The 16,983-nt window shown below is 43.9% G+C and overlaps 1 protein-coding gene and 1 long non-coding RNA gene across 2 annotated transcripts in view; one reads left to right on the plus strand and one right to left on the minus strand.

Annotated features, from left to right (window-relative positions):
- LOC133612766 (protocadherin-15) overlaps window positions 1–8,623 on the plus strand; it is a 10,242-nt gene extending 1,619 nt beyond the window's left edge. Inside the window, exons 4-16 of the mRNA XM_061970458.2 lie at window positions 255–311; window positions 377–469; window positions 557–643; window positions 716–826; window positions 903–1,073; window positions 2,534–2,624; window positions 2,691–2,797; window positions 2,877–3,077; window positions 3,162–3,293; window positions 4,885–4,963; window positions 5,039–5,229; window positions 5,322–5,342; window positions 7,645–8,623. Coding sequence (XP_061826442.2) covers window positions 255–311; window positions 377–469; window positions 557–643; window positions 716–826; window positions 903–1,073; window positions 2,534–2,624; window positions 2,691–2,797; window positions 2,877–3,077; window positions 3,162–3,293; window positions 4,885–4,963; window positions 5,039–5,229; window positions 5,322–5,342; window positions 7,645–8,490 — 2,187 coding nt within the window. The 3' untranslated portion in view covers window positions 8,491–8,623. The remainder of the gene's footprint in view (window positions 1–254; window positions 312–376; window positions 470–556; window positions 644–715; window positions 827–902; window positions 1,074–2,533; window positions 2,625–2,690; window positions 2,798–2,876; window positions 3,078–3,161; window positions 3,294–4,884; window positions 4,964–5,038; window positions 5,230–5,321; window positions 5,343–7,644) is intronic.
- LOC133612768 (uncharacterized) lies at window positions 2–3,021 on the minus strand. Its single transcript, XR_009816140.2, has 3 exons — window positions 2,855–3,021; window positions 2,507–2,710; window positions 2–596 (listed from the first exon to the last, which is right to left on the minus strand). It is a non-coding gene; the product is annotated as an uncharacterized lncRNA (long non-coding RNA).
- Window positions 8,624–16,983: the final 8,360 nt, after the last annotated feature.

Genomic DNA, 16,983 nt, shown 5'->3' on the forward strand with positions numbered 1-16,983 from the left:
ACCAACCAACCAACCAACCAAAGGCTAGACTAACCAAAGAAGCAACTAATAAACCAAACAATTCAATAAAAAGCCATGAACAAACCATCGTGGGTGGTCAACAAACAATGACACCAACAAACAATCAAATGACCACCATGTCAACCAACCTCCAACAGCCAACTAACAAAAGCCAACCAAGACAGCAAGCAGATAAAACCACCATCCAACCTTCTACCAGACTGTAAAGCTTAACGTGACTTCCTGTCTTTCAGATGCAGGGTTCCATCCTGATGGCAGAATTGTCGTGTTATGAGGATGATGTGCTTCAGGTACACTTTGCAGTCCTCACTGTACTTTCCCCAAAGTGAACCAAGCTCTACTGTTGTTGTTCCAGAGTGTTTCCAGAGTCATGGTGGAGGTTCTCAATGACAACGACAACTTACCGGAGTTTGCAGACAACGCGGTCTACTTTGTTGTTATCAGTGAGGTAGGTCACTCTGACTCACTCTGGACTCGGACTAGTTCAGCATACAGGATTAGTAAAACTGTTCCTGTCACGTGCTGTACTCTCCAGCTCACTCCAGTGAATACCGTTGCATTTACAGTCCGGGCAACTGATGAAGACAACGACAAGATCTTTTACTCTATTGACCAATCTTCAGTAAGTATAAAAAGAAGAAAAGAAAAACAACCATTATTGTTGATAATAATAATATGCTTGTGTGTTCTGCAGCCTGATGGCGAGTACTTTAGAATTGATCTACCAAACAGCGGTCAGGTGATGCTCGTCAAAGCTCTTGACTATGAAACCAAAACGGAGCTTTTTCTAACCATCCATGCCTCTGTATGCTCCACTCTGTGGCTATGATTGACTCCAATTGACAATCCATCTGTCCAATTCACGCTTGTTGTCCCGACAGGAAATGGACACAGACGAGCACTTCAACACCAGCACCAACGTCACCATCAGCGTCCAGGATGGAGACGATCAGTACCCTCAGTTCCTGCCCTGCACGCTGCTGTTTCAAGACGACACTAATCGAATTTGCACCAGTCCTGTGTACTCCGTCAACGTCACAGAGGGACAAGAGGTCGGTTACGGTCCAATACGGTTTGCCTTTCAAAATGTTTCGGGGTATTACCTCTTAGACTTAGGTTATAATCACTGTTTGGATCTACATTGAATTATTGACATGAATGTAAGACGACACCTTGACTATACTCGCAAACCTTTGAGACCAGGGATGCACCGATTAGTTGCTATAATTGACAATTATAAAAATGAATCGATAAACAATTGTTGCGGTCAATGACTCGCTGAATAAAATTTATATTCATAGTTTGCCATCACAGGATCTTGCCCCAAGTGGAGGAGTTCAAGTACCTCGGAGTCTTGTTCACGAGTGAGGGAAGAGTGGATCGTGAGATCGACAGGCGGATCGGTGCGGCGTCTTCAGTAATGCGGACACTGTATCGATCCGTTGTGGTGAAGAAGGAGCTGAGCCAGAAGGCAAAGCTCTCAATTTACCGGTCGATCTACGTTCCCATCCTCACCTTTGGTCATGAGCTTTGGGTTATGACCGAAAGGACAAGATCACGGGTACAAGCGGCCGAAATGAGTTTCCTCCGCCGGGTGGCGGGGCTCTCCCTTAGAGATAGGGTGAGAAGCTCTGTCATCCGGGGGGAGCTCAAAGTAAAGCCGCTGCTCCTCCACATGGAGAGGAGCCAGATGAGGTGGTTCGGGCATCTGGTCAGGATGCCACCCGAACGCCTCCCTAGGAAGGTGTTTAGGGCACGTCCGACCGGTAGGAGGCCACGGGGAAGACCCAGGACACGTTGGGAAGACTATGTCTCCCGGCTGGCCTGGGAACGCCTCGGGGTCCCCCGGGAGGAGCTGGACGAAGTGGCTGGGGAGAGGGAAGTCTGGGCTTCCCTGCTTAAGCTGCTGCCCCCGCGACCCGACCTCGGATAAGCGGAAGAAGATGGATGGATGGAGTTTGCCAAGAATGCTCATGTTTACACTTTTATTCCTTTAAGTCAATAATCTTAGGCTGTGGCTAAGTAACCCTAACAGCCCTAAATACAATTACTTTTAGAATTGAATGCCATGTTTAGAGAATATCTCGCACTTCAAGTCTGCTGATTTGTTTTTAATTGTGGTTCTATACATGGTGTACATTTCTCAGTAATTCATGTTTCTTTTGTTCCAATTGTTTTAAAAAGTCACAGACTAAGTCAAAACATGAACAGCAGATCATGAGCAATAATCGTTTGATTAATTGACTAAGAAAAAAAATCACTATTAAAATAAAATAACCTATTTGAGACCCTTTTTTTGGCAGGTCCTGTGACTCACTGGCTTGTGTGTGACAGGAAAAAAAGCGTTCATGAATAAATCCTTTTTTTTTCATAGGTCTTGGTAGGGACAACAGGGTGGTTCTATTGTTTCCCTACCTAAACAAAATATACTGTATCATTTTCATTCCACATGCAAGGATTCTTTTTCCAAACATTTGTCTCTCACCTTACTCAATATTGTCGTGTGCTGCAGGATTTTGTTCTGGATTTTTCTCCCGGCCCCATTCATGCAGTTGATGGAGACCGAGGTCTCAGAGCCCCAGTCAGCTTTGCCATCCTCTCAGGTAGTTCAGTCAAGATAAGGCTTCAAAGAACTGTGCTTGTAATCTCAAAATTGGTTTCCACTCTAGGAGACAACCACGGACGTTTCCTGATGGACAGAAAGACAGGCGAGGTGAGATTAATGCGGGCAGTGAAGGACCGACTGGCGACACCAGCGCTTCACCTTCAAGTCATGGTATGGAGTGACGGCACCGACATGCACGGTTGACAAAATACTTCCCATTGGACTTACCTTGTGGGTGTCCTACACGCAGGCCTACCAGGACGATGACCCCAGGAAGTACACTGTTGCCACAGTGATGGTCCGTGTCGTTGCAGTGAACCGGTTTAATCCGGTGTTCGACATGACCGAGTACTACGGTTTTGTGACAGCCAGGAAGAGTCCTGCTTCTCTGGTTTACACCTATGGTAACAGGGCGTTGATGTTACACGTGCAGGACCAGGACTTTAATCATGTAGGTACAAACAACACCACACACCATGTTTGCTTCAAAGTCATTCAAAGCAGTTGTTTCATTGCCTACCTTTCCTCTCCGCAGGGATTTAATCCTATGATCTACTTCACCTTCTGTCCGACATCCAATCACACGGACATCTACAGAGTCACACAGGAGGGGCTTCTCATCGCCAGGGCCAATCAGCTCAAACCACGACAAAAACACTTGCTTCAGGTGACAGTTCTCTAAGTTTAGGTTGTCTTAGAAAATGTTTTACTTTCTCAGTTCACGCTTAAAGACTAAATAGAACAGCTATAGTCCCAGGTCGATCCAATGCCCTGATATACAATGACCCGGATGAATAAAAACGACAATAGCAACTCCATCCATCCATCCATCTTCTTCCGCTTATCCGAGGTCGGGTCGCGGGGGCAGCAGCCTAAGCAGGGAAGCCCAGACTTCCCTCTCCCCAGCCACTTCGCCCAGCTCTTCCTGTGGGACCCCGAGGCGTTCCCAGGCCAGCCGGGAAACATAGTCTTCCCAACGTGTCCTGGGTCTTCCCCGCGGCCTCCTACCGGTCGGACGTGCCCTAAACACCTCCCTAGGGAGGCGTTCGGGTGGCATCCTGACCAGATGCCCGAACCACCTCATCTGGCTCCTCTCGATGTGGAGGAGCAGCGGCTTTACTTTGAGCTCCTCCCGGATGGCAGAGCTTCTCACCCTATCTCTAAGGGAGAGCCCCGCCACCCGGCGGAGGAAACTCATTTCGGCCGCTTGTACCCGTGATCTTGTCCTTTCGGTCATAACCCAAAGCTCATGACCATAGGTGAGGATGGGAACGTAGATCGACCGGTAAATTGAGAGCTTTGCCTTCCGGCTCAGCTCCTTCTTCACCACAACGGATCGATACAGCGTCCGCATTACTGAAGACGCCGCACCGATCCGCCTGTCGATCTCACGATCCACTCTTCCCTCACTCGTGAACAAGACTGCGAGGTACTTGAACTCCTCCACTTGGGGCAAGATCTCCTCCCCAACCCGGAGATGGCACTCCACCCTTTTCCGGGCGAGAACCATGGACTCGAACTTGGAGGTGCTGATTCTCATCCCAGTCGCTTCACACTCAGCTGCGAACCGATCCAGTGAGAGCTGAAGATCCTGGCCAGATGAAGCCATCAGGACCACATCATCTGCAAAAAGCAGAGACCTAATCCTGCAGCCACCAAACCAGATCCCCTCAACGCCTTGACTGCGCCTAGAAATTCTGTCCATAAAAGTTCAGAACAGAATGGGTGACAAAGGGCAGCCTTGGCGGAGTCCAACCCTCACTGGAAACGTGTCCGACTTACTACCGGCAATGCGGACCAAGCTCTGGCACTGATCATACAAGGAGCGGACTGCCACAATCAGACAGTCCGATACCCCGTACTCTCTGAGCACTCCCCACAGGACTTCCCGAGGGACACGGTCGAATGCCTTCTCCAAGTCCACAAAACACATGTAGACTGGTTGGGCAAACTCCCATGCACCCTCAAGGACCCTGCCGAGAGTATAGAGCTGGTCCACAGTTCCACGACCAGGACGAAAACCACACTGTTCCTCCTGAATCCGAGGTTCGACTATCCGGCGTACATTAGCAAACTGTTGATTGCAATGTTTTTTGACCTGGCGCTAATTTTGAACCATGGCGGTTATTTGTTTTTGTAGGTCACACATTAGCGACCAAAGACTCTGTGGTTAACTGAATATAGCTGTTCATTGGAGCATTTACTATACTGTACTTTACATTGACATAAAACCATGTTTCATTGTCAACATGCATTAGGTAATGGCGAGAGACCAGGAGTCCGGTGACACAGCCATGGCCACTGTGGTCGTGGAGGTGCTCTCAGAAAGTCAGACAAGTAAGAAATGCCTGGTCTCAAAGTAGATGCAGTACCAACAAGTATGTACAGCATGGGTGTGCTTCAATGCCACAGTTCCTCCCAGCGCGCTGGCGGACGACCGTGTGATTGGCTGCACCCTGGGCAAAGCCCTGTTTCTTAGCACGGCCTTCCTGAGCGTCGTGGGCTGTATCGGGACACTGGTCATGTGGATCAAGAGGAAACACAAGAAGAAGCTGGACCCTTTGGAGAGAGGTTGCGTGGCCCAGGGCAAACACCCCAACGTGGTGAGATGTGGAATCATCATCGTTATCTTGGTCGCTTTCTTTTGGAAAGCATGCTTGTTTACCTCAGCTTTCTTTCTGTTATCTTCTCTCAGAGCCTAAGATGGTTCCAGCTGGTGAGTTCAGTCTGCTTGCCATACCAACTTTCATTGTAGCCTACAGCTGAACTGTAGACTAGGCAAAGATCAATATTGTGTATTCTAACTAGGATGGATTAACTGATTGATGGGCGGATGACTCAATGAATAAGAAGAAGAACTCGTGAGTGAATGATGAACTGACAGATGTATGCAGGGGTGAATGGATGAAAGACGGATGATTGATTATTGGATCTAGGACTGACTGACGGATGGATTGATGCAGTGATAGATGAATTGATGAATGACTGACAAATGGATGATTAACTGATGAATGGACAAACAGATGAACTGACGTGTGAATGGATGAATGACGGATGGATGAACTGATAGGTGAATGGATAGATGGATGACCAATGCATCGATGAACAGACGGATGGATATATGGATGACTGATGGATGGATGGATACAGTGACAGGTGAACAGATGAATGATTGACCATTAACAGATGAATGAACTGTAGGTTGAATGGATGGAGGAACTGATGGGTGAATAGATTGATGGATTAATGACTGAGGGTTGGATGGATGGATAAAACAACTGGTGGAAGGACTGACTAATGGATATAAGGATGACTGATAGATGGATGGATGGATGACCGAGTCAAATGACAGCAAATGAATGAATTACTGGGTGAATCGATGGATGAATGACTGACTGATGGCTGATTAACTGATGAATGGGCGTAAAAAGGAGAACTGACAAATGAATATATGGATGACAGTGGATAGATGGATGGATGCTCATTAACTGATAAATGGGAAGACGGATTAAGTGACGGATGGATGAACTGATGGATAGATGAACTGATGGATAGATGAATAATGAATGACTATGGTTGAATTACTGATGGATCAATAGACAGATGACTGATAGGTGAACGGACGCTAGAATAGATTAACTAACTAATGTACATATGTTTGGATAGATGGATGGATACACTGACAGGTGAATGGATGAGTCACTGACGAATGGATGAATGTGATATGATGAAAATAATGATGGATGAATGACTGAGGGCTGTGTAAACAGATGGGTGAATGATGACTTATGGGTCAACGGATGAATGACTAGATGGACGGATATTCATGACTGATTGATACACGGATGACTGATTGATAGATGATGTATGCAGTGACAGGTGAATGGATGATTAACTGATAGGTGAATGCACGACTGACAGTAGGATGAACTGTCATGTAAACGGATAAATGCCAAATGGATGGACGGAAGAATGAAGGGATGAACCGACTGACATGGACAAATGACATATGGACGACCTGACAGGTGATTGCATGAATGATGAGTGGATTAAATGATGGGTGCGTAGATAGATGGATGAATTACTAGGGTTGAATAACTTATGGTTTAATAGATGGATGACTTATAGGTGAAAGATCGGATGAATAAATGAACTAAGTCATACCAAAGACTATTAAAAAAATGGGACCCATTGCCTCCCTGCTTGGCACTCAGCATCAACGATTGGAATTGGGGGTTAAATCACCAAATGATTCCCGGGCGCGGCCACCGCTGCTGCTCACTGCTCCCCTGGGGGATGGGTAAAATGCAGAGGATAATTTCACCGCACCTAGTGTGCATCCATCCATCCATCCATATATCCATCCGTCTGTTCATTTATGCATTAGTCATACATCTATCCATTCACCTATCAGTTCATCCATTCACACGTCAGTTCATCTGTTTGTCCATTCATCAGTTTTTTAATCATCCATCTGTCAGTCATTCATCATGTGTGTGACAATCATTGGCACTTTAACTTTTAACTAATGGATGTCTGGATGACTCATGGATAGATGGGTGGATACACTAACAGGTGAATGGATGAGCCACTGACAAATGGATGAGTAATTGATGAATGGACGGACGATGAACTGACAGGTGAATAGATAGATATAGACAAATAGATAGATGGATGAATGACTAAGGGACAGCTCCTTAAACAGATGGGTGGATAATGAATTATGGGTCAATGGATGAATGACTGATAGATGGATGGATGAATAAAGGAACTGAAAGGTGAATGCACGACTGTCCAAAAGATGAACTGTCATTTAAACGGATAAAAGGCAAATGGATGGATGGAAGAATGAAGAGATAAAATGACTGACATGGACAAATGATATATGAATGACCTGACAGGTGATTGGATGAATAGATTAAATGATGGGTGAATATATAAATGAATGAATGAGGGATGAAGGACTGATTGATAGATGGATGACAGTGATGACCCTTCCTTGTGGCTGTGTCCATCAGGTGAATCAGAGCGGTGGTTCGTCACAGGTGGAGATGTCCTTCAGCAATCAAGACTATGGAAGGTGCAACCCTTCCTTTAGCTTCTCAGGCAAAGACCCTCCGTGTTGCCAAGGACCAGTGCAGCCTAACCACAACACGTCAGATCCCACTGACGCCACTTTGAGCCTGGCTGAAGCCATGTGTGGCAGCACCAGCACCTTCAACAACATCATCTCTACGCCCACAAGAAGCCTCTCTTGCTTGTCTACATTCCGCCCGACCTCTGTGGACGCGACTCCCTCGCAGGATATGGGGGAGAGCTCAGTAACTCCGTCACTGGATGTAGCCTTCCGTCCTGCCGCTTACGACAGCGCCGGTCAAACCTACACTTCCCCTTGCACTTGTCTCGACTCGGGAGGAAACACTAGCGACGACCTCCGTACCAGCACCTCCCCATTGTCGACCCCAGCCAGCGTTCCACGCAGTCAGGCCCGGATCGCCTCGGCAGAGATAGACAAACCTTACACCGCGTCATCCACAAACCCTCTGCACTCCCCGTTACTGTCCTCGCCCCTCGCCCAACAGACGAGCACGCCCCCACCCACTCCGGAGCAGGGCCCGTTGAAGGCCACGCTGGTCATGATCGACACTTCGCCAGAACCGTCGGAGCAGAGATGGAGCGCAGAGGAGGACCAGCCTTGCACGTCCCTGGACCAACCAGAACACGGTGAGGATGAGGACGACGATGGATTTCTGGGCGATGAAGACGCGGACAAGAACAGTGAGGGTGAGTTAGAGCCCGATGAAGAGGAGCTGCTGAGAGTGATGGCGAAATGCAACCCCACCTTTCTCACGTTCACTCGGTGATGGAGGACGTGGACTCTTAACACAGAAGCAAACACTTTAGCTGACACAAATAAGGAACTTTGAACACTTTAAAAGTAATCTGTAATCTGTAATAGCCGGTCAACGTTACAATTAAAGACAATGTTCTTACTTTTTCTACGGCCTAATTGTCTTTTGCACCTCGCACGCTTTTGTATAGCTCTTGAAAACATACTTTTAGCCCAAGTGTTAACTGTGGTCCTATTGGTCCGATACAAAGCTACAAACAATGAACATGAGCTGATCAGAACAGTTTCCCTTGGAAGAGTCTCAAGTATGTGAAATCCCCAGCTGTGGACTCATAGAGACACTGATAGGGTTTCAGGTATGGACCACATGGACAATTACCTCTCTTAGGGGTGCCACAAGGATGGGGGGGATTAAGATTCATATGTATTTGTGCTAATAAAAGGGAAAAACCAAACCAATGAGAGGTTATTGTCAGAAGTGGACATCGTAAACAAGGAAGGGAGACAGGAGAATAATAGAAAGAAGGGAACTGGGGGTCTTTCTCAGGGTGCCATCGAAGCTGCAGGAACCACCACTGATCACATTGGGCCACTTTAATTGTATGGTAATCAGGTGTCTTCTGCACTTCCGATACAAAACCAATATCGGAGCCTTGAACGTTGGCTGATACCAAATATTAATCTGATACGATATCAGCAGGAATTACATTATGATTTTGTAATGTGGAATGTTAGAAAATAGAGATAGGATTTAAGGGTCTTTGAAGGGAGCCAGATCTTGAGGAGCCGTTCCCTTAAAAAGCCGATCAAAAGACAGGCTCGTTTGTGTAACTTTTTTTTAATGAAGGAAACAATCACCACATGACGTGAATCAGAACATTTTACTCTAAAGGTGGGAATTATTCTGAAATATTGGCTAGAATTGTTTTTGGTGTTTTGTAAACATACCGTAGTTCCATGCTGAGTGATGTCATCAGTAGGAATTGACCTCATCTGAAACAAATGTGGAGTATTTTAACATCCATTCGTTTTTTTTGTTTTTTAATTAAGAATGAAAAAATAATGATTTATATACAGTTTAAATGTAGGAGAGGCCACTAAGGACAGTCCACTAAGGAGAGTCCACTAAGGACAGTCCACTAAGGTGAGTCCACTAAGGCGAGTCCACTAAGGAGAGTCCACTAAGCTAAGTACACCAAGAACAGTCCACTAAAGTGAGTCCACTAAGGACAGTCCACTAAGGTGAGTCCACTAAGGAGAGTCCACTAAAGTGAGTCCACTAAGGAGAGTCCACTAAAGAGAGTCCATTAAGGAGAGTCCACTAAGGACAGTCCACTAAAGTGAGTCCACTTAGGACAGTCCACTAAGGTGAGTACACCAAGGACAGTCCAGTAAGGACAGTCCACTAAGGACAGTCCACTAAAGTGAGTCCACTAATGACAGTCCACTAAGGTGAGTCCACTAAGGACAGTCCACTAGGGTGAGTCCACTAAGGTGAGTCCACTAAGGAGAGTCCACTAAGGAGAGTCTACTAAGGAGAGTCTACTAAGGAGAGTCCACTAAGGTGAGTCCACTAAGGTGAGTCCACTAAGGACAGTCCATTAAAGTGAGTCCACTAAGGACAGTCCACTAAGGTGAGTACACTAAGGACAGTCCACTAAAGAGAGTCCACTAAGGACAGTCCACTAAAGAGAGTCCACTAAGGTGAGTACACCAAGGACAGTCCAATAAAGAAAGTCCACTAAGGAGAGTCCACTAAGGAGAGTCCATTAAGGAGAGTCCACTAAGGTAAGAACACCAAGGACAGTCCACTAAGGAGAGTCCACTAAGGTGAGTCCACTAAGGACAGTCCACTAAAGTGACTCCACTAAGGACAGTCCACTAAGGACAGTCCACTAAGGAGAGTCCACTAAGGAGAGTCCACTAAGGTGAATCCACTAAGGACAGTCCACTAAGGAGAGTCCACTAAGGACAGTCCACTAAGGACAGTCCACTAAGGTGAGTCCACTAAAGAGAGTCCACTAAAGAGAGTCCACTAAGGACAGTCCACTAACGAGAGTCCACTAAGGTAAGTACACCAAGGACAGTCCACTAAGGACAGTCCACTAAAGTGAGTCCACTTAGGACAGTCCACTAAGGTGAGTACACCAAGGACAGTCCACTAAGGACAGTCCATTAAAGTGAGTCCACTAAGGACAGTCCACTAAGGTGAGTACACCAAGGACAGTTCACTAAGGACAGTCCACTAAAGTGAGTCCACTAAGGACAGTCCACTAAGGAGAGTCCACTAAGGAGAGTCCACTAAGGTGAGTCCACTAAGGAGAGTCCACTAAGGACAGTCCACTAAGGTGAGTCCACTAAGGACAGTCCACTAAGGAGAGTCCACTAAAGTGAGTCCACTAAGGAGAGTCCACTAAGGAGAGTCTACTAAGGTGAGTCCACTAAGGTGAGTCCACTAAAGTGAGTCCACTAAGGAGAGTCCAATAAAGAGAGTCCACTAAGGAGAGTTCACTAAGGAGAGTCCACTAAGGTAAGAACACCAAGGACAGTCCATTAAGGACAGTCCACTGAAGTGAGTCCACCAAGGACAGTCCACTAAAGTGAGTCCACCAAGGACAGTCCACTAAGGACAGTCCATTAAAGTGAGTCCACTAAGGACAGTCCATTAAAGTGAGTCCACTAAGGACAGTCCACTAAAGTGAGTCCACTAAGGACAGTCCACTAAGGACAGTCCACTAAAGTGAGTCCACTAAGGACAGTCCACTAAAGTGAGTCCACTAAGGACAGTCCACTAAGGACAGTCCACTAAAGTGAGTCCACTAAGGACAGTCCACTAAGGAGAGTCCATTAAGGAGAGTCCACTAAGGTGAGTCCACTAAGGACAGTCCACTAAAGTGAGTCCACTAAGGAGAGTCCACTAAGGTGAGTCCACTAAGGAAAGTCCACTAAGGAGAGTCCACTAAGGTAAGTACACCAAGGACAGTCCACTAAAGTGAGTCCACTAAGGACAGTCCACTAAGGAGAGTCCACTAAAGTGAGTCCACTAAGGAGAGTCTACTAAGGAGAGTCCACTAAGGTGAGTCCACTAAGGAGAGTCCACAAAGGACAGTCCACTAAGGTGAGTCCACTAAGGAGAGTCCACAAAGGACAGTCCACTAAGGTGAGTCCACTAAGGTGAGTCCACTAAGGTGAGTCCACAAAGGCCAGTCCACTAAGGTGAGTCCACTAAGGACAGTCCACTAAGGACAGTCCACTAAGGACAGTCCACTAAGGAGAGTCCACTAAAGTGAGTCCACTAAGGAGAGTCCACTAAGGAGAGTCCACTAAGGACAGTCCACTAAAGTGAGTCCACTAAGGACAGTCCACTAAAGTGAGTCCACTTAGGACAGTCCACTAAGGTAAGTACACCAAGGACAGTCCACTAAGGAGAGTCCACTAAGGAGACTCCACTAAGGTGAGTCCATTAAGGAGAGTCCACTAAGGTAAGAACACCAAGGACAGTCCACTAAGGACAGTCCACTAAGGAGAGTCCACTAAGGTGAGTCCACTAAGGACAGTCCACTAAAGTGACTCCACTAAGGACAGTCCACTAAGGAGAGTCCACTAAGGAGAGTCCACTAAGGACAGTCCACTAAGGAGAGTCCACTAAGGTGAGTCCACTAAGGACAGTCCACTAAAGTGACTCCACTAAGGACAGTCCACTAAGGAGAGTCCACTAAGGAGAGTCCACCAAGGACAGTCCACTAAAGTGAGTCCACTAAGGACAGTCCACTAAGGAGAGTCCACTAAAGTGAGTCCACTAAGGAGAGTCTACTAAGGAGAGTCCACTAAGGTGAGTCCACTAAGGAGAGTCCACAAAGGACAGTCCACTAAGGTGAGTCCACTAAGGAGAGTCCACAAAGGACAGTCCACTAAGGTGAGTCCACTAAGGTGAGTCCACTAAGGTGAGTCCACAAAGGCCAGTCCACTAAGGTGAGTCCACTAAGGTGAGTCCACTAAGGACAGTCCACTAAGGACAGTCCACTAAGGAGAGTCCACTAAGGACAGTCCACTAAAGTGAGTCCACTAAGGAGAGTCCACTAAGGACAGTCCACTAAAGTGAGTCCACTAAGGACAGTCCACTAAAGTGAGTCCACTTAGGACAGTCCACTAAGGTAAGTACACCAAGGACAGTCCACTAAGGAGAGTCCACTAAGGACAGTCCACTAAGGAGACTCCACTAAGGTGAGTCCATTAAGGAGAGTCCACTAAGGTAAGAACACCAAGGACAGTCCACTAAGGACAGTCCACTAAGGAGAGTCCACTAAGGTGAGTCCACTAAGGACAGTCCACTAAAGTGACTCCACTAAGGACAGTCCACTAAGGAGAGTCCACTAAGGAGAGTCCACTAAGGACAGTCCACTAAGGAGAGTCCACTAAGGACAGTCCATTAAGGAGAGTCCACTAAGGACAGTCCATTAAGGAGAGTCCACTAAGGACAGTCCACTAAGGAGAGTCCACTAAGGACAGTCCACTAAGGAGAGTCCACTAAGGACAGTCCACTAAGGAGAGTCCACTAAGGAGAGTCCACTAAGGACAGTCCACTAAGGAGAGTCCACTAAGGACAGTCCACTAAGGAGAGTCCACTAAGGACAGTCCATTAAGGAGAGTCCACTAAGGACAGTCCATTAAGGAGAGTCCACTAAGGACAGTCCACTAAGGAGAGTCCACTAAGGACAGTCCACTAAGGAGAGTCCACTAAGGACAGTCCACTAAGGAGAGTCCACTAAGGAGAGTCCACTAAGGACAGTCCACTAAGGAGAGTCCACTAAGGAGAGTCCACTAAGGACAGTCCACTAAGGAGAGTCCACTAAGGACAGTCCACTAAGGAGAGTCCACTAAGGACAGTCCACTAAGGAGAGTCCACTAAGGACAGTCCACTAAGGTGAGTGGATAAGAATCTAAGTTGGTATGATTGTGATGACTTGCATTGATTGTAATCAGACAGTCGTGATGATAACGTCCACATTTTCAAATGGAGGAGAAATAAAGTCCTCCTTTCTGTCCAACACCACATGAAAGTGGCTGCTTTTAAGCATCTTATTTGTCCAGCTTCCATACTCATTTTTATACACTTTACAAGAAATACATTGGCGGCAAACTCCGTAGCTTGCTAGCTTGTGCACGCCAGCTTTCTGAGACTCTTATTTTGTCAGCCCAGGCAGGATGAAGCAGGGCTTTTATTGTGAAGACAGGAACTGTGCGGTCAGTTTTTAGAGTTTTGACAGAAGTTTCGGTGCGAAATTTGTTGAAATAAAAAGTTATTTCTCACCTTCCTTTTTCTCAATAATGATGAGGCAGCAGCCAGCGTCATCTCACAAGAGCCTCAAGTGGCGGGAATGTCAATCAAGTCAAAGTGACGTCTTGGTGAAGATGATCGATCATTTTTAGGTCTGTTTTTCAATGGCTGGCTGGCGACTGACGTAATGTTCGCCGCTTTACTCCTAACTTCTCTTGTTGAGGACGCTCCTTTAGGAATAGATACATGCCACAAAACTCTACGTGACCCTAAAACTGACCAGGGACCAACACACCGGATTGTAGTCAGCTGGAGGCGTGTCTTAATCAAATCAAACAATGGATGTCCGCTAACTTTTTGCAACTCAACGCTAAAAAAAACGGAAATGCTGATTATTGGTCCTGCTAGACACCAACATTTATTTAATAATACCACCTTAACATTTGACAACCAACAATTATATACCTATTTAATAATACCACCTTAACATGTGACAACCAACAATTACACACCTATTTAATAATACCACCTTAACATGTGACAACCAAACAATTACACACCTATTTAATAATACCACCTTAACATTTGACAACCAACAATTATATACCTATTTAATAATACCACCTTAACATGTGACAACCAAACAATTACACACCTATTTAATAATACCACCTTAACATGTGACAACCAACAATTACACACCTATTTAATAATACCACCTTAACATGTGACAACCAAACAATTACACACCTATTTAATAATACCACCTTAACATGTGACAACCAACAATTACACACCTATTTAATAATACCACCTTAACATGTGACAACCAACAATTACACACCTATTTAATAATACCACCTTAACATGTGACAACCAAACAATTACACACCTATTTAATAATACCACCTTAACATGTGACAACCAAACAATTATACACCTATTTAATAATACCACCTTAACATGTGACAACCAAACAATTATATACCTATTTAATAATACCACCTTAACATGTGACAACCAACAATTACACACCTATTTAATAATACCACCTTAACATGTGACAACCAAACAATTATACACCTATTTAATAATACCACCTTAACATGTGACAACCAACAATTACACACCTATTTAATAATACCACCTTAACATGTGACAACCAAACAATTATACACCTATTTAATAATACCACCTTAACATGTGACAACCAACAATTACACACCTATTTAATAATACCACCTTAACATGTGACAACCAACAATTACACACCTATTTAATAATACCACCTTAACATGTGACAACCAAACAATTATACACCTATTTAATAATACCACCTTAACATGTGACAACCAAACAATTACACACCTATTTAATAATACCACCTTAACATGTGACAACCAACAATTACACACCTATTTAATAATACCACCTTAACATGTGACAACCAACAATTACACACCTATTTAATAATACCACCTTAACATGTGACAACCAAACAATTACACACCTATTTAATAATACCACCTTAACATGTGACAACCAACAATTACACACCTATTTAATAATACCACCTTAACATTTGACAACCAATTATACACCTATTTAATAATACCACCTTAACATGTGACAACCAAACAATTATACACCTATTTAATAATACCACCTTAACATGTGACAACCAAACAATTATACACCTATTTAATAATACCACCTTAACATTTGACAACCAACAATTATATACCTATTTAATAATACCACCTTAACATGTGACAACCAACAATTACACACCTATTTAATAATACCACCTTAACATGTGACAACCAAACAATTACACACCTATTTAATAATACCACCTTAACATGTGACAACCAACAATTACACACCTATTTAATAATACCACCTTAACATGTGACAACCAACAATTACACACCTATTTAATAATACCACCTTAACATGTGACAACCAAACAATTACACACCTATTTAATAATACCACCTTAACATGTGACAACCAAACAATTATACACCTATTTAATAATACCACCTTAACATGTGACAACCAAACAATTATATACCTATTTAATAATACCACCTTAACATGTGACAACCAACAATTACACACCTATTTAATAATACCACCTTAACATGTGACAACCAAACAATTATACACCTATTTAATAATACCACCTTAACATGTGACAACCAACAATTACACACCTATTTAATAATACCACCTTAACATGTGACAACCAAACAATTATACACCTATTTAATAATACCACCTTAACATGTGACAACCAACAATTACACACCTATTTAATAATACCACCTTAACATGTGACAACCAACAATTACACACCTATTTAATAATACCACCTTAACATGTGACAACCAAACAATTATACACCTATTTAATAATACCACCTTAACATGTGACAACCAAACAATTACACACCTATTTAATAATACCACCTTAACATGTGACAACCAACAATTACACACCTATTTAATAATACCACCTTAACATTTGACAACCAATTATACACCTATTTAATAATACCACCTTAACATGTGACAACCAAACAATTATACACCTATTTAATAATACCACCTTAACATGTGACAACCAAACAATTATACACCTATTTAATAATACCACCTTAACATGTGACAACCAAACAATTATACACCTATTTAATAATACCACCTTAACATTTGACAACCAAACAATTATACACCTATTTCATAATACCACCTTAACATTTGACAACCAATTACACACCTATTTAATAATACCACCTTAACATTTGACAACCAAACAATTATACACCTATTTAATAATACCACCTTAACATGTGACAACCAAACAATTATACACCTATTTAATAATACCACCTTAACATGTGACAACCAAACAATTACACACCTATTTAATAATACCACCTTAACATTTGCCAATCAAACAATTACACACCTATTTAATAATACCACCTTAACATGTGACAACCAAACAATTATACACCTATTTAATAATACCACCTTAACATGTGACAACCAAACAATTACACACCATTTAATAATACCACCTTAACATTTGACAACCAACAATTATATACCTATTTAATAATACCACCTTAACATGTGACAACCAAACAATTACACACCTATTTAACAATACTACCTTAACATTTGACAACCAATTACACACCTATTTAATAATACCACC

This window comes from Nerophis lumbriciformis, linkage group LG10, assembly GCF_033978685.3.
Source record: "Nerophis lumbriciformis linkage group LG10, RoL_Nlum_v2.1, whole genome shotgun sequence".
In the NCBI taxonomy this organism is placed as follows: domain Eukaryota; kingdom Metazoa; phylum Chordata; class Actinopteri; order Syngnathiformes; family Syngnathidae; genus Nerophis; species Nerophis lumbriciformis.